General features: G+C 55.6%; 1 protein-coding gene across 2 annotated transcripts in view; it reads right to left on the minus strand.

The window, feature by feature from the left end:
* Positions 1-21,476, minus strand: part of Dtx1 (deltex E3 ubiquitin ligase 1) — a 30,556-nt gene extending 9,080 nt beyond the window's left edge. For both annotated transcript variants that reach the window (XM_021186885.2, XM_029533627.1), the window contains exons 1-3: positions 21,299-21,476; positions 19,868-20,789; positions 5,034-5,736 (exon numbers count right to left, since the gene is read on the minus strand). In XM_021186885.2, coding sequence (XP_021042544.1) covers positions 5,034-5,736; positions 19,868-20,126 — 962 coding nt within the window. In that variant the 5' untranslated portion in view covers positions 20,127-20,789; positions 21,299-21,476. The remainder of the gene's footprint in view (positions 1-5,033; positions 5,737-19,867; positions 20,790-21,298) is intronic.
* Positions 21,477-21,867: the final 391 nt, after the last annotated feature.

The following is a 21,867-nucleotide window of genomic DNA, read 5'->3' on the forward strand; positions in this document are numbered from 1 at the left end:
ACACACACACACACACACACACACACACACACACACACACGGCTCCTGCTTCAGGGCCTTACAGGGTCTGCTGCCTGGAAAGGTTGTCCCGGCCTCCCTTCCAGACATGTTGCCCCCACAGAGTCTCATTAAGCCAGCCTAGCTGGGATTATACGTATGTTCTACTACACCTGACTTTTTCTTTTTCTCCCCACGTCCATTGACTTAGTTAGTGTGCCGCCTACTGTGTGCATGTGGAGGTCAGGTGCAGCTTCCGGGAGCTGGCTCTCTTCCATCCTGTGGCTCCCAAACATTGAACTCAGGTCATTAAGCTTGGCAGCAAGCACCTTTATCCCCTGAACCATCTTGTCGGGCCTTCATTTAGATAGAGGCTCGCTATGGATCCCAAGACAGCCTCAAATCCCCAGAAAGTCCTCCTGCCTCAGCTCTGGAGTTCTTGGATTAAGGTTTGTGCCACCATGCCATAGAAAAGGAAGGGCAATAGCAATGATATTATTATTATTATTATTATTATTATATCTAATTTTTCTTTCTTTTCTTTTTGGTTTTTGAGACAGGGTTTCTCTTGTAGCCTTGGCTGGAATTCACTCTGTAGACCAGGCTGGCCTCAAACTCAGACATCCACCTGCTTCTGCCTCCCGAGTGCTGGGATTAAAGGCACACGCCACTACCGCCTAGCTGGCTTATTGCATTAATTTTAAGAAGGGCATTAACTGCGGTTCCTCTACAGCACGAACTACCTTCTCCCATATTCTAGGATCTATTCCTTACAAGGAACAGAGAAGAAAAGAGAGAGGAGAATTCAGGGAAACAAGCTAGTCATAGGCTCAGGGGTGGGGATTTAGAATCACTGAGGGCTTGCAAGCAGGAAAGGGACCACTAAGACCTGGTGGTTCTGGTATTCAAACAGTGCCTACTTAACACCTATTTTCAGTTGGCAGCGTTGCACAGGCTAATAGGGATGAGGGAGCAGACCGCACCCTGGGAAACACACAGGCCTGAGAAAAACACATGCTAGACAGTGGCCTGTGTCGTCAGGTCTATTTTTACAAGTTGCAAAAAGCCAAAAACCAGAAAGGGCAATGGGTTTAGCTAGGTCACACAGCAATAGGGAAAGTTGAAGCTGGGCCCCGGGACTCAGCCTCTGTTGCTTCATCTTCTCTCTTGGGCTCCGCTACTCTGTGGGAGCCACGGCCTGGAACAACATGGACATGGAGGGTGGGGGTGGGGTCGGGGTGGGGGTGGGGAATGGGACACCATACACCTTGGGCAAGTTAGGTTCAAAGTGTTTGACCCGAGCAAGTGTCACGGTCTTTTGGAGCCTTGGTTTTGCCCTCTGAGAAATGGAAACTCTAGGGGTTGTTGCTGTGGTTTTCCGTGACAGAGACTGGCAATTCTGGCAGGACCGTGAGGTGGGACTGGGGGCACGGTGCATGCTCTGTAAACAGAAACAGGTCTGCAGCTGTCCCCCTCCCCCATGTGGGACGGAAAGTCTGACTCTGTTCCTCTACCCAGCAGCTGTGTTCTACAGTGATGGACGCTGACCTCCTGTGAGACAGGACGGATCTTCCCACCCCGTGTGTCCCCTCTAGGCCCACCCTGCCAGCTGGCTCTGGGTCCCAGCATCGGAAGAGTGGAAAAACCCCTGGCCTGTCCTCACTGGCTGTGTGACCCTGGGCAGGTTGATTCCCTTCTCTGGGCCTCCCTCCTGGTCTCCCTCCAGAGAATTACATCACAGACCAAGGAGTCTTTTGCCCCCCTGTACAACGATCACACTTAGTGTGTGATCTCAAACACTTGCCAGCCCTGGACAGGTGTCAGGTGGAACTCTGTCTGTCAGGTAGAGAAACTGAGGCTGGAAATGCAGAAGTACTCCTGAGGGTCACTCAGTTGGGAGGTGAGAAAGAGGAGAAGGGAGGAGGTGAGAGAAAGAGGAATCCAGCGGGGCGGGCCGTGGACAGCCCTGGAGGGAGGATGCAGACACCCAAGGATCCCAGAATCCCAGAAAGAATAAGGACAGTCAGAGCCATTGAACAAGGAAACACAGCCACCAGCGTGAGCCCACCCAGTCTGGACTCAGGTCCACCCAGAGAGAAGGCAATGTGAGGACACATGAGAGAGGACACCCTGATTCGGAGGGGTAGGACCTTGAGGGAAGCCAGCCCCACCCCCTCCGTGACCTTGGGTTTCTGGGCTTCAGAAGTGTGTGGGTCAGTGGGTGAAGGAAAAGACTCGGCTGGGGACAGAAGAGGATGTGAGTCGTCTCGGGGAGCAGCCTGGGATAGGCGGGAGTGGGGGGAGCTGCCGGGTCCATGGAGACACCCACATGTCTAGTCTAGTTCACAACATGATAGGACCAGGGGTCGGTTGTCCCCCTGCCCTCCTGGCCATCCACTCCCCTAGCACCCACCCGTACCTCATGCTGAGCCAGGGGTATAGTTATTTCTTGGGACTCCTTGGAGAGGGAGGGCTGGGAGGGTCTCAACACAGACTTAGGCAGGAGGGGGGGGTCGGTACGGTTTCCTTATGCTACTGAGGCAGGACAGCGTAGGATGTGTCTAATGATTAACACCCCCAGGAGATGGCTTTCTTGTCCCCGAGGCCCTGTCCAGCTCAAGCACGCTCCATGGCTCCTAGCTGCTGGTGGCACCAGCTCCAAGCTCCCCTGAGGCTCCCCAGTCTGGCTCCAAATCCCAATTTGGATAACCCCTCTCCCCGTTCCACTAGGGAGGTTTTACTTCCGTGTGCGGTTTCAAGAACCTTCCAGATTTGTTCAGCCTCCACTCCTAACGACGACCTGCAGTGCCTAGCCTGGGATGCTCATCCTCCTGACAGGTACAGAATGCCCCCAGCTCCTCCCTGGATAACTCCTCCTTAAGAACAGTTTCTTCCCCTGTGCTCCTCCCCCCAGGTGGCCTGTCCTGACTACCCACTCCGTCTGGACTATATGCTACCCTGTCCTATCACCTCCCCAGAGCTTCCCTCTCCTCCCAGGACTGGGCCCGCTGACTCCCTTGACCGTTGTGTGTCTGCCTCCTGCGTGTGCATAGCGAGAATTCGGTCCTCCTCCCCGACCAGCTCAGCTTTGTGAATTCACACTCACTCACGGTACATGTGTAGAGACTGAAGGCTAGGCAGGAAAAGCTGAGCGATTTCCAGCGTGTCCCGAAGGAGTGGCTTCCACACTGTCCTCACCCTGACCTATGATGTGTGTGCGGAAACGCAGCCTAGGACACGGCTCAGTGGGTCAAGGTGCCTGCCGCCAAGCCTGATGACCTGAATCCCGCGCCTGGGACCTGCACAGTAGTAGCCGAGAAAGCTGACTTTCACAAATGTTTGTTCTGGTCTCCACACACAGCCTGTGATGCACACGCACAGAAAACAGACAGACAGACTGACACAATACACACACACACACACACACACACACACACACACACAGCCTGTGGCAACTTTAAAGTATACGTAAAAATGACCTCAAATTTCAGAGAATGTATGTGTGTGTGTGTGTGTGTGTGTGTGTGTGTGTGTGTGTGTGTGTGTGTATACATCATGTACTTGCTAAGGTCAGAAGATGGCATTGGATCTCCTGGAGCCACCATGTGGGTGCTGGAACTAAACTCAGGAAGCATAAGCCATTGTTCTCCAGTTCCCTCCCCATCCCCTGAAGCCTGGCATTCATCGCCTGATGGATCTGCCCCAGCAGCTGTCCAGTGAGCCCCAGGATTCTATCCGCACTGGGATTACAGAGACACACGCCCTGCTTGGTTTTATGCTCGGTAACTAAACTCAGGTCCTCATGCGTACACCCCCGTATCTTTAGCCTCCAGGTTCATAGAACACTTCCATCTGTCTGCCCCTGTCTGGTTGGATCTCAGCCTGCTCTTTCCTATTACAGGACAATCACAGCAGAGACCCCAAGGCTCACCACCGGGAACACAAGCAGAGCTGCTTCTGTGTTCCTTTCCTCTTGGGGACCCCTACTAGCTCCAGACCTGGTCTCTTCTTCGCTGCTCTGTACTGGATGCGGATGCACCTCCCACACCTTCCAGGATGCTCTTGTGTCCAGGGTGGGTCTCACTGGAGCCCTGTCCTGTGGCCCCTGTTTCACAAAACCCTGGGACTGATTCCCAAACTGGATTTTGGTCCTCAATCTTTAGTGAGGTCTCATCAGGAAAAGATCCCCCCAAATGGCGATCTGGTTGAAGCTAGAGACTGGTTCCCTCTGACCTCCCTCTGGCCAGCCTCCATGCCAGATCACCTGAGTCCCTGGAGCCCAGTTTGGAAAGTGACATTAAGAACCCAAAATGATGGTGATGTTTCTCTAGAGAAAATTGCTTCAACCTTCAAGGTCATTGTGACCTGGAGCAGGTGAGACTCTTATGTTCCCAAACTTCTTTCTCTTTTGGAAAGGAAAGATGGCTCAGATGGTAAAGGGACTTGCTGCTAAGCCTGACATCCTGAGTTCAATTCCTTGCCCTACCAGTAAATGAAAAAAAAAAAAAAAATCAAACAAAATTTCCATCACTGGATCTATTGACCTGGGATGAACCCCTGCTCTCCTGGGTGATGGGCAGAAGGTACCTCTCTTTTGTGGCCTCTAGAATTGGCGTGTGTGTGTGTGTGTGTGTGTGTGTGTGTGTGTGTGTATGTGTCACAGAATGACATTGAAGAAGTTTGGCAAATAAACCTATTGGGGCTCAGGAGATGGCTCAGTGGGTCAGTGCTTGTCACATGATGGTGAAGGCGTAAATATCATCCCCCAGGAGGGTGCATGAGTGCATGCATGGGTGTGCATGGGTGTAAATAGCCAGACAATGGTAGTCATGATCTCCCAGTGCTGGCGCTGGGGGGAGGGGGCAGACAGGAGAATCCCAGGGTCTTGTTTGCCAACCAGTTTAGACAAGTGGTGAGCTGGGATATCTTCCAGTTGTAAAGGACGGTCCCTGACCCATGGGGTCCTGCTGTCCAGCTTGCTAATGTGCTAAGGGGTCTGGGTGCCCTTCCGGAGGTGTGTGGGGGGAGCGTCTTACCCAGGCGGGATAGAGGCGCGTGCGCTGACGCTGGTGGACCTCTGTGGTCCTGGTCGACTGAGGTTGTTTTGGCCCGGGGTGGGCGCTCCGTTGGGGGCACTAGGGCTCCTTGGGGGAACTCCTGGAGGTGGCGCAGGCTCCGTGGGGCCGGCGGCAGGTGCGGCCCAGAGCGCAGCCCCAGCGAAGGTGGCGCTGGGGCGCACAACGAGCGCACCCGGTGGCCCTCCCGGTGGCAGCGGCGGCGGGGGCGGCGGGGGCGCTGGAGGTGCGGCTGGCGCAATGGGCGCCTTGCGGCGCTGCGAGGCCAGGATGGCGTTGGAGGCGGCGCGCGTGCTGTTGACCAGCAGGCACTGCTGACAGGAGCAGGGCTGACCCGAGCTGGCTCCCACGGGCCAAGACTGCGACTTGGGAATGGAGCCGACCGTGAGCGGGTAAGCCAGGTCCAGGCGACGGCGCAGGCGGCGGCGGCGGCGCGTCTGGCGGTTCATCTGGGACATGCTGTTGAAGTAGATGAGGTAGCAGAAGCCGAGCGATGAGAGGTCGAGCCACGGGTGCTGCTTCTCGTACGCGTTCTGAATAGTGATGCAGATGTCCATGTCGTAGGCCGTCCACGCACCGCCGTCGTTCTCCCATTCCCACACGATGCCCTTGCCCGGCGCCGACGACGGGTCGTAGAAGTTGCGTCGCACAGGCCGCATGGTACCTGCGCTCAGGAGGGAGAGAGATATGTCAATACAGGCCCCCAAGGAGACCCTTCGGAGTCAGGAAGGGGATCAGTGCAGACAGAAAGCGTCAAGACATGGGGACTAGGCTCCCGCAGATATGGCTCAGCAGGGGAAGGTGCTTGCCACCAAGCCTGACAATATGATTCTAATCCCAGAGAGCGGCATGGTGGAAGGAGAGAATTGGTTCCCTCAGGCTGTGATCTGACCGCCAATAAACTAATAATTAAAAGCAATTAAAACTTAAAAGGCAAGGGGGCTGGGAAAGATGCTGGCAGAGGCCGTCAGCACACCGGGAAACAGGTACCGGGGGCCATAAAGAGAACCAAGAAGGGAAAAGAGGGAGGGGTAGACCTGGAGAGCCAGTCCACACAGAGAGCAAGGCCCACCTGCCCACCCAGCTCCCTTCCGGACTCCCAGGGCGCCCAGAAACCGGAACAGTTGTGGGTTTCTTCATTCACACAGGCTCCACCGGACTCCACACTTCTCCCGTAGGTCCATTCATTCGGTTACACCTGCGTGCATCTCTCACTTCATTCATTCAGCCACGCATCCATCCATCCATCCATCCATCCATTCATTCATTAATTCATTTCTCGATTCATTCAGCCACGCATTCTTGTGTACATCCACACCGGCATGTACCTTTTCCCTTTCCCTCCCCTGGTGTTCCCCGCGTCCCCCACCCCCACCCCGTTCCAGCCCTCAGTCAACAAGTGCTAACCCCCACACAGCTTAACCCCTCTGCCTGAGACGTAAGCTCCGTGAGCTCCTTGAGAGAACCGGCCAGTGACAGATAGTGCAGGCTGCAGGACTCCTCAGAGTCTTAGCTGGCTCTGGGCTGCCTAGCCCTGGGTGCCACAGCACAGAAATGACTCTCCTGGATTCGGAAGGCCGGCCACACCCACTACAAAGCTGTGGGAAAGCCCTCATGACTCCCCCCCCGGCCTCCGTGGCCAGGACAACAGTTACTGATCAGCTGGCCAGTATTGATCATCAACTGGACAGGGCCTAGTATGCATCACCTAGAAGCCAAACCTCTGGGCATGTCTGGGAGGGAGTTTCTGGACTGGGTTAGGAGAGAAAGGAGATCCACCTTGGATGTAAGTCGCACCACCCCTGTGGGCTGGGGTCCTAGATTGCAGAAACACAGAGATAGAGAACTGAACAATGGCATCTGCCTTTCTCTCTCCTTCTTGATTGCGGATGTCACATGACCGGGTGGATGTCACATGACCGGTGCCTGCTGCCACGCCTTCCTGCCACAGCAGACTGTACCCTCGAACTGTGAGTCAAAATAAACACTGATTTTGCCAGGCTTTTTTTTTTTTTTTTTTGTCACCGCAATGAGACAAAGGATTACTATGCTGGCCTCATCTCGACAGTGGCAGGGAGCTCCCTGGTCCAAGATATCCTGCAGGCCCCTGATTGGATTCAGGGTAGCCTTTCTAGCAGAGTCTTCAGCAGGGGGATGAGGAGCAGACAGCCCTCATCTGGAGTTCCCGCATCGTTGTGACTATCCAGTTCTGATTGTAAGCACATTCAGGTGCCGTCCTGTCCTCCATTAGCCTTGGGTTCTCATCAGGGAGACCAGCCAGGTGGGCAGAGCACCTGAGGCTGTGGGGAGGAGCCTGAGGCTGTGGGGAGGAGCCTGAGGTTGTGGGGAGGAGTCTGAGACTGTGGGGAGGAGCCTGAGACTGTGGAGAGGAGCTTGAGGCTGTGGGGCGATGCCTGAGGCTGTGGGGAGGAGCCTGCCTCGGCTTTGATTCCTACCAAACTTGCTACCATTGGCTCCACCCTCTCTCCTGTCCCCAGATGGACTCATCAAGCTGCCTCTTCAGACAGCTCTGTTGCCGGATCCCCTGCTCCTCCGAGCCATTGTGCCTGAGCCATTTTGCCTCCTTTGCTTGGCCCACGGCAGTAGGCTCTCGTACCCTTGTCCCTACCAAGCATACTGTTCAACCCACATCCATCCATCCTCATGAGCTCTGTGGATCCCAATTGCCTGTAAGAGCTGAAGTCCTCATGATGACCTGGCCTCCCCGCTGCTCCCTCACCATCTCAGACCCCATGCTGCCTCAGGGGCCTTCGCACAGCTGTTCCTTCTGCCTGGATTATGACTTAGCCACGTTCAGACTTCTTTAATCCTGGTCTGTACGGATGTCAAGGGCTAGGGAAGCCCTTCCCATACCTGTCTGTTGAATGAGCTGTCCTGTCCCTGCTTTGTCGTACCCCACTTCCTGGTCCTTACTCATCCTGGCCACAGCAGCTCTTTTCCTGACAGCTCAGGCCCACGGTGTTATTGCCACACAGGCTGCAAAGACCTTGTCTGTTAGAATAGCCAGGGATGCCCCATCACAACAGCACCGGCCCTGAGAACTGGGGAAACTGAGGCTTAGAGCTGTAGCTGTGGTAGGAGAGGGACAGGGTAGAAGGTGCCATGAAATATGGTCCCTAGGCATCAATAATGTCCCAGCCAGCTACAGGAAGACTCCCCTAGGGCCTGATGCTTGTTCGTTTTAATGAACTGCATATTGATTTTCTGTGGTTTGCTCTGTGCTGGGAGTAAGCCCTGTATCCTGCCCCCTCACTCCTGGTTGCTAGACTCCTCCCAGCTTGGTGCCTCAGTTTCCCCATTTGCAGAATGAGGGGCTGTTGAGAGATGAACCCTAAGTACTGTGGTCAGCTTTGTGGTAAGGTGAGGAGTCACGCCCTTTTGGATGGGACAGGGGGACATAAGGGAATTGCCCACTTGTGCCCCACCTGCTGTTCAGGTCCCCGGCCAAAGGGGGGGCTCAGGGTCAGAATGAGTGAGAATTCCAGAATGCTTCTTGTAAGCAGCCAGTAGGTCAGCGAGCCTATGGGAACCCTGACTCCCCAAACAGCCTCAGTGGTCTTATATGTAAAATAGGGGTGTCAACAACTCCCCCAAGTAACTTCTGGGGGACAAAGTAAAAGAAGGCATGACAGCTGCCTAGCACGGGACTTAGCGTATAGAAGCGAAGTGTTGGCTGCTATCCCACACATGACCCACTTCCAGCGTCCCGTCCCTACGTGGTAAGCTCCTTATTCATTCCACAGAGCTTCTCGAAGGCCCAGCCCCTCCAGTAAGGACTTCTTAGTTCTGTCGCAGAAGCTGCCTTGTTCGGCTGTTGCCCTGTCCTCGAATCATTCTTGCTTTCCTCTCCTGAACTGACTGATAACTTCTGGGGTGACAAAAGGCTACATCAGCGCTACAGTGTTTCCAAAACCTGCCCAGGAGGACCACATGTGCCGCTGAATCACAGGCCTGTGGAGCTGAGGGGGAGGGGCGGGACCGGGTCTGGCAGAGTTGAGGGGAGGTGGACCTAGGGCGTTTGGGAGAGGGCTCTGGAGATTGCCATGGCTACTCTGCCGCCAAGGATTCTGGGAGCTGGCCAGCCCGCATCTCCTCCCCAGGGCTCTGTTTACCAGGCATGGATTTTCTTGCCTGTTTAGTGGTAGTTATTAAAGGCAGTGTCCCCGGAGTCCTTTTGAGAACGGATCGGAGCCTGGAGAGCTGGAGTAATTAGGGCGGCTGTGCCCGCCCTACTAGACCCTGCACTGCTGGGCCTGCTGCCGCCTGTCCGTCCGCCCCGCCCCTCCAGCTCAGGGTGGCCATGAACCAGGGGTGTGCTGGGAAGGGAGGCAGCTGGCTCCCACTGTCCGCTTGGAGTTGGATCTTGAGATTTCCTCGGCAGCCGTGCCAGCCTCCTCCATGGTGGCCTTGGCCTAGATTTGCGGACAGAACAAAGAGCCAGAGACTGGACACCCAGTGCGTGAACCTGGGAGATAGGCCACTGCTTCTCCAGCCCAGGGCTGGCCACCCAGAGTGGGACCCCAAGGCTGTCAATAGCTATGCAAAAGACTGTCCTGGGCCTGGTGTTAATGTGTCAGCTTGTGTGTTGGCTCCATCTTCCTCTGCCCCGTAAGAATGAACAACTGAAAAAACAGCCTGAACTGATGAGGGGCTGGGGGCAGGGGTGGGGTGGGGGACGGACTCGTGTCTGCTGGAGGCTGCAGGGCCTGAGACAGCACAGAGGTGACAGCCAGACAAGGGAGGGAGCATAGGTGACAGAGGAGAGAGAGAGAGAGAAAGAGGCAGACACAGAGACAAAGAGACAAGGCAGAGATGGAGACAAAGAGACAGAGACAGGCACACATTCACTCAAAGCCTGTCCCAAGCAGCAAGATGCCTATCGCTCTGGAAGCCAGGGGGCAGGTACTAGATTGTGCTGGACCAGAGAGTGCCTGGAAACCTAGAGGCAGGCCAGCAGAGTCAGAGAGAACTGGAGGCTGGGGCTGAGACAGTGAGAGAAGGGAGATGGGGGGGGGGGTGGAGACACAGCACCACCAGAAAACATCAGCTTCTATTACTGTATACCCTACTGTATACCCTAACTGAGCACCTACTATGCGCGCCCTGGTCCCTTTTAACATTTGAGGAGACAGGGCTAGGGAGGGGAGGTAAGGAAGGGTGAGAGTTGAAGGCTGAGCACAGGAGAGGGGGTGGGGAGTCTGAGGATTGCTTGTTTCCCGAGCTCATGGGGAACTCACTACCTCAGTTTGCTTTCCTACCCAGACACCCCACACACACACCTAGAGGCACAGTATGTTGGGGGGGGGCTGGCTCTCACCTCCAGCTCTTCAGAATACAGTGGCTTTGCGAATGGAGTTAACTCTTGCTTGCCTCTCTGGTACTAAAGAGTCCCCAGTAGAGACCCCCTCCCTTTGGAGGTGGTTTCCTTGAGGGAAATGACCTCAGTCAGGGGCACCAAGACCTGGTGGGAAGGAAGGCCTCTGGGAGTCAGTCATGGCCATTACATCAAGTTGGGGGCCTCAGACTGGGGGTTGGGCAAGTCTGAGCATCTCTGGATGCCAGGTTCAGGGAAGGGTGTTGTGGTGTCTTCAACCATCCCCGAAACCAATGACACACAGGCAGTAAGCTCATTCCCTGTCCTGAATGCACTTGTCTGCTCCCACCCCCCATATCATCCTCAACCACACTGTGAAATGGAGCTGGCTGCCCCGGGTACAGCTGAGAATGCACAGGTCCCCAGGGTATAGCTAAGGACACCCAGGTGCCAGGCTGTTCTGGGACACACACAGCGTCATCCGCAGTTCCTGGTCCATTAGACTCCAGACTGTCTGGAGCTGCTTCTTTAACTGTGTGTGTTAAAGAAGCCCCTGTCACCAAGGGGGAAACTGAGGCACAGAGGCTACCTAGCAAGCGAGAGACATGGCTGAGGCTGAAGTGAAATCCCAGTCAGGAGAATTACAGCTTTGCATCTCAGGCTGCCTGCAGGGCTGGTGCCATCTCCTGCAGCAGTAAGAAAGCCAGCCCTAAGCTGGGCGTGGTGGCGCACGCCTTTAATCCCAGCACTCGGGAGGCAGAGGCAGGCGGATTTCTGAGTTCGAGGCCTGGTCTATAAAGTGAGTTCCAGGACAGCCAGAGCTATACAGAGAAACCCTGTCTCGGAAACCCCCCCCCCCCCAAAAAAAGAAAGAAAGTCAGCCCTGTGTTGCGTAGCATCTTTTGTCATCCTCTCCCCAAGGGGATCCATCTGAAAGGTGGGAAAACTGAGGCTCCCCAGGAAAACACAGAAGTCTGACCCCCAGCACTGGCTGACTGGGGGAGAATCAGCTGGCTCTGGTCATGGGCCTCCTGCTCTGGCCGCGATCAATAAACCTGCGTATTCTGTTTCTCTGCGATTGCTCCCTTGGGACTCTCAGGCTTGGCACTGGCCCATTAGTGGTTTGGGCACAGGGCTGCCCAAGCGCCTTAGGGGTGGGGAGGACTTGGGCCCAAGGTTTTCTCCACTCTATTTGGCCACTGATGCCCTACGGCTGCTGCAGTGTGTGTGTGTGTGTGTTTGTGTGTAGGTCTTTGTGCACTTCATGGCCCTGGGGCCTCCCTGACGTTGATTCCCATGGCCCAACATTCAGATGGCCTGGCTCAGCAGCAGCTCAGAGTGGGAAGGGTAAGGAGAGGAGACAAAGGGACCCTGAATTCTCCTCCTGTGAACTGCCCCCCCCCCAAGCTGTTCCTTCCAGCCTGTGAAATGGACACAATACTGAACAACAGTATTCTTGGGCAGGGGTGGGGTGGGGAGGGTAGTGGGGGGCAGGGCTGCCACCTGCCAAACCCTGATTGTCTAAAACGTTCCTCCCACCTTTCCTTCCCCACCTTTCTTGGCTTAACTCTGGAATCCTCTCCACCATCTCAAAAGAGAACCAAGGACTCTCCCACAGGCTCTCTTAACACCCTGCACTCTGTAGAACCAGAAGCTGCACCACTAGGTGACAGGCTGTCTGTGTCCCCTTCAGTCTGGCCACACCCCTCTCCCAAAAGGTTGGGGCAGGTTTCTCAGCCTCTTTTTCCATCTCAGCATCATCAGTAGCACAGGGTCAGTGCCGTGGAAATGATGGCTGGATAGGAGTGAATGAATGATGCAGTAAATGAACGATGCAGTGAATAAATGATGCAACGAATGATTGATGCAATGAACGAATGATGCAATAGATGAATGATGCAATGAATGATTGATGCAACGAATGAGTGATGCAATGAATGAATGACACAATGAATGAATGATGTAGTGAATGAATGATGCAGTGAGTGAATGATGTAATATGTGGATATGGATGATACTAAGTGAGCCATTCCCATGGCTAGAATGGAGGCTCTCACTGGCATGAATGTGGGCTTTCTCTGCTCACCCACTGATTATGACGAGAAAAAACCTTATGAGCAACATTTAAAAACTGGGAGTGTAGGCAGGCATAGTGGTGCACGTCTTTGATCCCAGCACTTGGGAAGCAGAGGCAGGTGGATCTCTGTGAGTTAAAGGCTAGCCTGGTCTACAAAGTAAGTTTCAAGGTAGCCAGGGCTACATAGACCTTGTCTCAATAAAAAAATGGGGAGGGGATAAAGGACATGTTAGCCTGGCTTTCCAGATTCTTGAATATCCAGAGACCATGGTTACAAGGTTTAGTTTCCTTAGCAACAGGTCATCAGAGCTGGATCAGGGCCACTCTGTGCATGACTTCAAGTATTTTTCTTTCTTTCTTTCTTTTCGTTGTTGTTGGTTTTGAGACTGGGTTTCACTTTGTAGCCCAGGCTGGCATCAAACTGATAATCCTGCCGTAGCCTCGGAGTGCTGGGATCACAGATGTAATACTGGCTCGGTGCCTTCAGGGATCTATTAAGCAGTCAGGCAACTGAATTTGCCATCTCTGCACAGATGGGGAAACTGCGTCCCAGACAGAGAAACTTGTCTGAGGTCACCTGGCTAGCCAGTCAGAGCTTGAACACACGCTGCCTCTCCCACAGGACGTAACTACACACACCTCAACAGGAATGATCCTCCATCCCCCTGCTTCCACATAACCATTTCCCCTGAGCTCTGTTACCCTTGGTGACCCCACTGGAGCCCAAGAGAAACGGACAGAGACTCACAGGGGCTGTCACTGTGAAAGAGTTGGGTTGCAGATGTGAGCAGGCTGTCTTGGCAGCCACCTATGATGGCTTGGGTCCTTTGTTCTATAACTCAGGGTGCCGGGCTATGGGGCTGCCTGCCAGGCTCCTTTATGCACCCTAGTCACTGCTGTCTGAGCAGGTGGAGGTGGCAGCCTGGACCAGGTCCAGAGAGAATCTGTGTGTGTGTGTGGGGGGGGGGCAGAGAGGCTCTGTCATGGAGGAAGAGCAAGGGCAAAGTCACGCAGGATCTGAGGAGACACAGCCCCAGTCTGGCAGCTGTGCAGACCCAAGGTCAGAGACAGCCCCATGTCCTGGTCTTCCGTGGTACCTCCTCACCTCACCAGGACTGAGTACCACAGGCAGGCTTTCTGTGGCTGCCCTGTTGATTGTGACATTCCTAACACTTGCACACAGTAGGTGCTCATTAAATTCATAATTGATTTTTTTTTTCTTTGAGACAGGGTTTCACGTTGCCCAGGCTGGCTTCAAGCTCTCTATGTAGCAGAGGATAACCTTGAATTTCTAACCCTTCTGACTCCCCAGTGCTGGGATTACATCTGAACTCTACCACCCACCCCTGGTTTATGGAGGGCTGGGGATCGAACCCAGGGCCTCAAGCACACTAGGGAACATCGCTAACTGGACCCTGTAAAATGACTTAAGGCTGGGACAGCCTGGCCAAAGCTGCTGCCTCGGGGTCCATACTGCAGATAAAACGGAGGCTTGGGGACTCGTGTGGGTCAAAGTCACAGCTTCTTGCTATGCCCAGTGAACTCCTGGGCCAGACAGGGGAGGCTTGTCCCCGCTTCTGTCCTAGGCTGAGTGGGTTCATGGTGACGAGGCAGGGTTGTGCTGAGGTCAGGACAGGGCTGGGTGTGACTCTGATGTGTCAGTAGTTAGATAGGAGGCAGGAGGCACTGTGACCCAAAACCCCTCTTCACAGACTCAGGACCCTCAAGGCCATTTCAGGTATCCCATAGCAGCCTTGGGGGGGGTTGCTACAGAACCACCCACCCACCCCCACTCCCCAGCCTGTGTCTCAGCCCCTGGCTATATCCTGGACAGGCGCTCTCACCACCCAGCTTCAGGGAGTGGCTAAGGGGAGCCCTACTCACTGCAGAAGAACCTTCCCCTCGCTGGTTCACCTATGCCAGCCTCCCAGGGTCTGAGATTAATGAGGATGCTGGTACCGCATACTGGCTCTGAGTCTCTTGGGGCCTGACTGTTAAAGGGCAGCAGCTGGCAGCCAAGTCTGCCAGGTCTTAAAGGCCCCAAGGGACCACCGTTTGCAACCCCTGTTTATCACCGCCTCCCTCTGTCCCCAGGCCTGAGTGCACCTCCTGTGCTGACTGCTGCTTCTAGAACCCTGGTACATGTTTGCACGCCCACAGGGGCCCAGATTGCCTGCTTGGAACGCCCTGGGCCTCAGAAGGCACTCAGGTCCTTCTCCTACGTAAGTGTCCCTAAGAATGATGTACAAGAGTCTTCTCCAGGCTTCTTGCCTCAGGGAAGGATTACTCCCATATTTACACTGCAGTAAATGGAGGCCCAGAGAGGTTAAGTGGCTTGCCCACAATCACACAGCCAGCAGCAGGTGGGCTTTTGTACACCTTTCTGTTGGCCTCCGTGTCAGGACTGGGTTCAGAAGTTATTTCCAGGACAACGTGCTGGCTTTTATCTCTCCTCAGCACTGACATGGCTTGGGTACTGATCGATAAAATCTGAGATCGATTGGTTTGGCCTTTCTCTCTGAGACCCCCCCCCCCAACACCCGGCTCAGTACCAGGTCCTGGGCAACACCAAGGATGGAGTTGGTGATGGCCTTAAGAGTCATGGGCCTGACCAACAGTAGACCCCCAAAGAACAGAAGTACAGGGGAGGTATAGGCTGTGACAGGGACACGGGGCACAGGGACACGGCTTAGCTGTTGACAGCTTAGCTGGGTCTGACAGAACCCTTCCTCCAGTTCCTGTTGCTCTGGTATCAAGCTGAGCCTCAGACCTGCTAGGAAATGGCCTCAGAGGTGTGGTAGTCATGGACCCAGACCCTAGAGGCTCCAGGGTACCTCGGGATGTCCCTGCCTTAGTTCGAACATAGCAACAAGCTAGAGAGAGAGACAGACAGACAGACAGAGAGCTCTCAGGAGACAGGGAAAGGGGACACCCAGCCTTCATCTCTACCCTTGAGACCTGACTTAAGATGCCTAGTTTTGGTTTTCGAGAGGAAAGCTGTGTGACCTTGGGCAGGCCACGCACCCTCTCTGGGGCATTGTCATCCCATCTGGACTGTGAAGGTCAGAATTGCTTCCCGTGGCAATAGCTGCCCTTCCTCTCTGGGTGACCTCATCCTTCCCCCTCGGTCTAAGTGTCTCAGGCAGGACCTACCCTTAAGGGCTGGATAAGGGATGAGAGAGTCCTGGCTGCCCAGGGAAGGGATATAGGTCCCCTATGCCTGTCTCCAACCTAGCATCTTGAGCCACAGTTGCTGGTGGAGCCTCTGACATGGCGTCTGTCTTCGCTGTCTCTTATGGGTGAAGAGAAACATGGGAGAGACACCTGTCATGCAGGAACCCTCTATCCCCACCCCCACCCCCTGGCCACAGAGACCATGGAGCCTACTCTCCGCAGGGACTAGATCACCCGATTCTAGCTGTGTAAAGGTCTTGAGGGAGGCCCTGGGGCTGCTAAGCTGTGTCACCCTGGGCAGGTGACTCACTTTCTCTGGGCCCCAGTCTTCCTATCTGGAGTCTAACTCTTGGAGGCCTCAGAGAAGTTGTTGGGGAGGGTTAAAGCCATTCCAAGCCCCTCGCCCCCACATCCCAATGGCTCCTTGGCCTCTGTGAGCCCATTTGGCCCAACCCCTCAGATCCGGAGCTTCAGGCAAAGGGTTAAGCTTTGGGAGCCCAGCCAGGCCCTTCCATCCGGGGAATGAGAAGGAGCATCACAAGTTCAAGACCAGCAGGGTAGAGAGCCTGTCTCAAAATGAACACTGAAGAGGGCCGGGCGATGTACCTCAGTGGAAAAACCCTTGCATGTGTGAGGTCCAGGGCTCAAAGTTCAAATCCCAGCACAGAAAAGAAAAGCATCCTTACCCACATGGAAGCCCAAGGGGAACCTAGGGAACCACAGACAATGGGGTGTAGCCCTTAGGGATCTAATATCCTGAGGTCAGGGCATGTAGCCTTTGCCTCCAGGTAGGGGAGTGTGGGAACCACCCCCTGGGGGGTGGAGTGGAAACATCTGGGGCAGCTGAGTAAACAATTATGTCTTCCCCCCCAGGCTTCCCACGTGACAGGTCTGTCCTCTCCTCTTGTCCCCAAGCCTGACACCTGGCCCCCTCCTCTTCCCCTCCCTTTGGCTGGCTGGCCGCCTTGCAGGCAGACAGACAGGACATTTGTGTGCCGGGCGAGCAGGCTGTGGCCACGAGCGTGTGTTTGCACTGAACACCAGCTCCGTCTGGCACATCCTGAGGCATGCCTACATCACGCCGGGTGTTCTGGGGTGTCAGCTCCTGTCACACCCCACCAGGCAGGTTTAAAAAGATGCTCTGGCAGGGGGTGGGAGTGGGGTGGACTGCAGGGGGAGGGGGTCGATGCCTCTCCCCCTCCCCCGTCCGCAGAAGAATGGAGAGTGGGTTTTTTTTTTTTTTTTTTACATTTTCCAACAGTTGCAAAAAAAAATATAATAAGAGCCCCGAAAATGGCACAAAATTCAAATATCAGTGGCGGCCACAGGGTTTACCTAGCCACACTTGTTCATTTGCATAGGGTCCGGGCAATGCGCATGCTCCAGAGGCAGAGTTCTGGTCCGCAAGGGACCCCAAGAGGCTGGAAAGCCCACCAGCTCCTGCGTTAGGGCAAAACCAGGCTCACGTCTCCCCACCTAAGGGCAGGTCAGTTTTCAGAAAAGCTTCTAGAGGATTTTGATGCTAAGCAAGTCTAGATGGGAGCCCTGTGCGTTTTGGTGCATGGATACGAGTTTTGGGTTTTATGACTTTACATTGGTCCTTTTTGGTTTTTTGGTTTTGGTTTGGTTTTTGAGACAAGGCCTCGTATATCCCGGGCTAGTCACGAACTCACTATGTAGCCGAGGATGGCCTTGAACTCGTGATCCCCTCCTGCCCGCACCTCTGCGTGCTGGAGTGTCAAGTGTGCACTGACATGTTGCCTATGTCCCCTCTCAACTCCTGTGAGGTGAGACAGGCTCCACTCTCTCTGCTTAAGGTGGAAACTGAGGCCTGGGGAGGAGAGGGGTCCTCAGACCTGGTACCCCGACTTCTCAGAGTTAAAGGGGAAAACCTGTATCCTTTATGGCTCGCTTCTTTCCTGGAACCGGGGCAGGGAGAGCCAGAGAGGCCTTTCCTAACCAGCTCAGCTCAGTCTGTCTCTCTGCAGGGAGACAGCCTGGCACCAAATTTCCCAGAATCATAAGCTGCCTCCCTTACTTCCCTCCAGGTTTCTAGACCCTGTACCTTGTTGGGGGATCTTGGCAGGCGCTCAGAGGTCCAGTCCCTTTCCCAGCTCACAGGCTAGGCTTGGCTTAAAGAAGCGCTGGAGAGAGGTTGGGAGGTGAATGCTCAGTGAGTAGGTCTGGGATTCTGGGGACTTGGGGGGGGCGAAATGGGGGGTGCTGAGACTTGAAGGAGACCCCAAGGGAGGACCACCACAGGCAAAGATTACAAATTTGGGGCCCTTGGGAGGGGCTGTTTCTGCTTCTATGAACCCCACCCTCCAAGTTAAGTCCCGGAAAATCTCTACAGCCAACACTGTGAAGTTACAGAAAGTTAAACCAAGGTGCAGGTGAGAGGACCAGCCCCTCTATTCCTCTAAGACCCCACCCACCCTCCTTTTCTCCAGGAGAATGAGTCTAAAGGGCTATAGAACATATGCAGGCTTACATCTGCATGTCTGGAGCCAGCTTCCCTGTCTCCCAAACTCAATAGTTGTGAACATCTGCAATTCCTTGTCACCCCAGGACCTTTGCACTGGCTGGTCCCCTTTTCTGGGAACACCACATCCTGATCTATCTTCCCAAGCATCCATACATCTCTATCCCACAGGCTCTTGCCTCCTGCTTGCTCCTGGACCACATAGGGACAATTGTTAGCGGCCAGTCCCTTCTAAGAAGGGTCTCATTCCCTACTGCACTCCGGCACATAGTCAGAGGTCAGTAAATGTCCTTATGACAGGCCTGGCCACAGCGGATGGACGCCTGAAGCTATGGAAACAGATACACCGAAATGCCACATTGATGGGTCACTGGAGATGTGTGTCCCCCCCTCCACTCCCCTACCCCTAGCATGTCTGGACTCTATAACCCTGGAAACTCTGGATCCATACTGCTTAACCCTGCTTGTGGCTCTCAAGCCACCGAAGCGTGGCTCCTTGCTGATGTATTTTTATTTTAACTAACTGGAGATGAAATAGCCACAGGTGGTTAGCGGCCTCTGGGCTGGCCAGGAAGCTATAAGGAGGGAGGGTGAAGATTCTATTGTCCTCACAGCTAGCTGCCTGCTGCGGTCACCCAGGGAAGCACAGAGGCCTCCTCAGTCCCCATCACTGTCCCTCGAGGTCAAACACACCAAGGGCTCCTCGGTCCCCACGCGGCAGGGCTTCACTGCACACTGCCCTTCATCGTTGTTGTGTCTCAGAGGCCCGCCCGGTGATGTGGCAGAGACTCTCCACCGAGGTGACAAATCCCCGGAAGAAGAGAGAGGGCCTGAGAGTGGGGACATCTCTAGCGTCACGGCTACGATTGTACCACAGACACACCATGACCACCATCAACAGCTACCACCCACACCAGGGGTCCACCAAGATGGGCCAGCACTCCCCCACACACACACCCCACCCCCCNCCCCCCCCACCCCGGTCACAGGCCACTCCTAACATCAGGCTTAGCAGCACCATTTCAGACCATCAAGAATTTCCACACTCCCTGACACCTCAGTGTCTCATTGTCCCTAGGCCATTGCCACTCTTTCTTCCAGCATGCCCCCCCCCACCTTAGCCATCACCAGCACTTCTCAGGAATCATCTGTACCATCACCCCCTACCTCCCAACCCCCCATCCCCACCCCACCCCTGCAGCCAGCTTGTCCCCAGGGCTCTGGACTCCCAGCTGTCTGGATTTTGATCCCGGCTCTGAGTACAAATCATTCAGCTGCAGAAGGGACTCAGTTTCTTTTGCCTGTAAAATGCCCCTCTGGGAATAAAAAAAAAAAAAAAGACTTTCTGCCTGTGATTGATAGAAACCAAACAGTCCTGTGGATTTGGTAAGAGGGTGTGCTAAAGCACTGAGGGGCTCAGGGCTGAGGGGAAGAGGGATCCACTTAAAGAAATCTTTACATAGCTCGAAGGGACAGCAATCTACCCACTTTGAAGAAACTGAGGCTTGGAGCTGTGTGATTTGCTTATCAATTCTCCCCACCCACTAACTAATATGAGACATAGGGCCGGAACCAACGTGTTAATCTGGACCAGGTCACACTGTCTCTTTTCCCAGGAGCCCCAGATTCCCCTTTCAGGGATCCTGGGAGGGGGGAATTGTTGCATTCCCCCTTCCCCCCCCCTTTTCCCCCTGTGAGAGCTGACTGGCCTGTGGGAGGCCACTCACCTGTGTCTTGCCGGAACTGATGCATGGATTGTAGGTCGATGATGTAGGGCACCAGCTGGGCGTCCACCTGGCCAAGGACCACAGAGCCCCTGGCATCCTCCTTAAGAACATTCTCGATGTGGTGGCACACGGTGGCCGTGTAAGGTCGCCAGCGGCTGTGCTCATTGAGCCACTCCCACACCACCACCCGGGCCACGTTCTGCGGCGGGAAGCCCAGCCCGTTCACCGGCACCATCACACCTTGGCCTGGCCGTGACATGGCCGCTGCCGCCTGCGGGGCCAGGTCCCCACTGTTGCTGGCCCAGCTCCTCCTGGGCCTGGGAGCACCGGGGAAGCTTCGTCCTCCCTCTCCAGGGCGGGCGGCGAGGAGTGTGGCCTCTTTTCCAGCTGGGCTTGTCTCCAAGGCCTAGAGGCCTGGGTTAGGGGGATGGGTGGCCATCCAGACGCTGCGAGGACCCCTTCCCGCAGAGCGCAGCTGTTGCACACAGCGGTGCGCGGAAGGCAATGTCTGTCCTAGGTGGGGGACATGATCTCAATTCCTTAGTCCCCTCGGTGCAGGTGCAGGAGTGAGGAGGCGCTTGCCCCTCTAAGTCCGGCCTGTCCCTGCTTCTTTCCCGTTCCTTCTGTCCGCCACGCAGGGCCTTGTCACCCGGGAGGCCCTGGCCCCAGCCTGCTGCTCCTTGCGCGCTCGGCTCCGCTTTCCAGATCCCGTGCCTCGCTTCGGAGTGACTAGGGTCCGCCCCTCCCGACGGGGCTCCCTGCACCCCTGCACCCCTGTCCCCTCTCCTGGCTGGCCTGAGTGGTCGTAGATCTCCCAGGGAAGGGGGCGGAGCGTAGGGATCGCGGCTCCGGACCTGCAGCTGGGGGACCCTGGGGAGGGGCGGGGGCCGTGGGCACGCCCCACCCCACTGGTGTTCGCGACCTGCAGGGGCGACAAGAAGGAGAAAGGGCCCTTTAAGAAGAGAGCAGCCCCCTCCCCCTCCCAGGAGCCGCGGCAGAGAACAATGGGGCGCCGGTGGGGGGGCGGCAGGGAGGCTCGGGGGTCTGTGCCCTGCAGTCCCTGGGGTACCCGGAGAACAGCGGGCATCATACCCCAGACTGTCACCCGCAGTGGCCCGTGCTCGATTGGAGCGCGTCCCCCGCCCCGGGCCGCGCGCTACCGGGGGCTGTGGTGTGGGATGCAGGGACGCGGGATGTGGGGATGCAGGATTCGGGGATGCGGAATGAAGGATGTGGAATGCAGGGATTCGAGTTCAAGATGCGGGATGTCGAGATGGATGGAGGGTGCCGGATGGAGCCGCGACCGAGGTTTCCTCAGGGGTGGCGTCCCCGGGGGCAAAAGAGCTGCAGGTCGTTATGTCCCCGCCCGGTGGCATCTGCCCGTGGGCCCGCTGGAGCCAGGGATTTGGGGTCCCTGTGCTACGCGCTCACCGTGATCTCCCCGCGCTGGCTCTTTCTCCTGCTGACTCTTTTCCCGCTGGCTCCCAGGAGAAAGGGAAGGAGGGCACCGCTTTGCCCCAGCCCGGACCTCGCCCGCCGCCGGATAGACAGATAGACAGGAGGACGCAGTAGTCCAGGCGCGCGGACGCGTCGGACGCGTCGCTGGGATCCCGCGGGTGGAGGCGGCCTCAGGGCGGGGCGGGTAGAGGAAGGGGAGGAGACCGGTCCGCCCAGCCGCTGTGACACGCGAGTCACCGAGTCCCCGGCTGGGCCCACGAGGCATCAGATCCGATCTGTGTTTAGAGGTTCTGGTTCCAATCTATCATCTTTGCATTTAGCGTCTATGCTAGGGCCTGGCACACAACAGGCGCTCAATAAGTGCTTGAATGAATGAATCTGGTTTAGAGACAGTCTAAGGACTTCTTATAAGGCCTTCTAGAGTGGCTACCCATCTCCTCATCGGAGTGGAAGGGACCCAGAAGGCCCATTTCAGAGCCAAGAGGAACCCTGGAGCCGGAGGAGGGGTCAGTGTTCAGAAGGCCGAGTGACGCTCAAGCCTG

Source organism: Mus pahari, chromosome 23, assembly GCF_900095145.1.
Source record: "Mus pahari chromosome 23, PAHARI_EIJ_v1.1, whole genome shotgun sequence".
Lineage (NCBI taxonomy): Eukaryota > Metazoa > Chordata > Mammalia > Rodentia > Muridae > Mus > Mus pahari.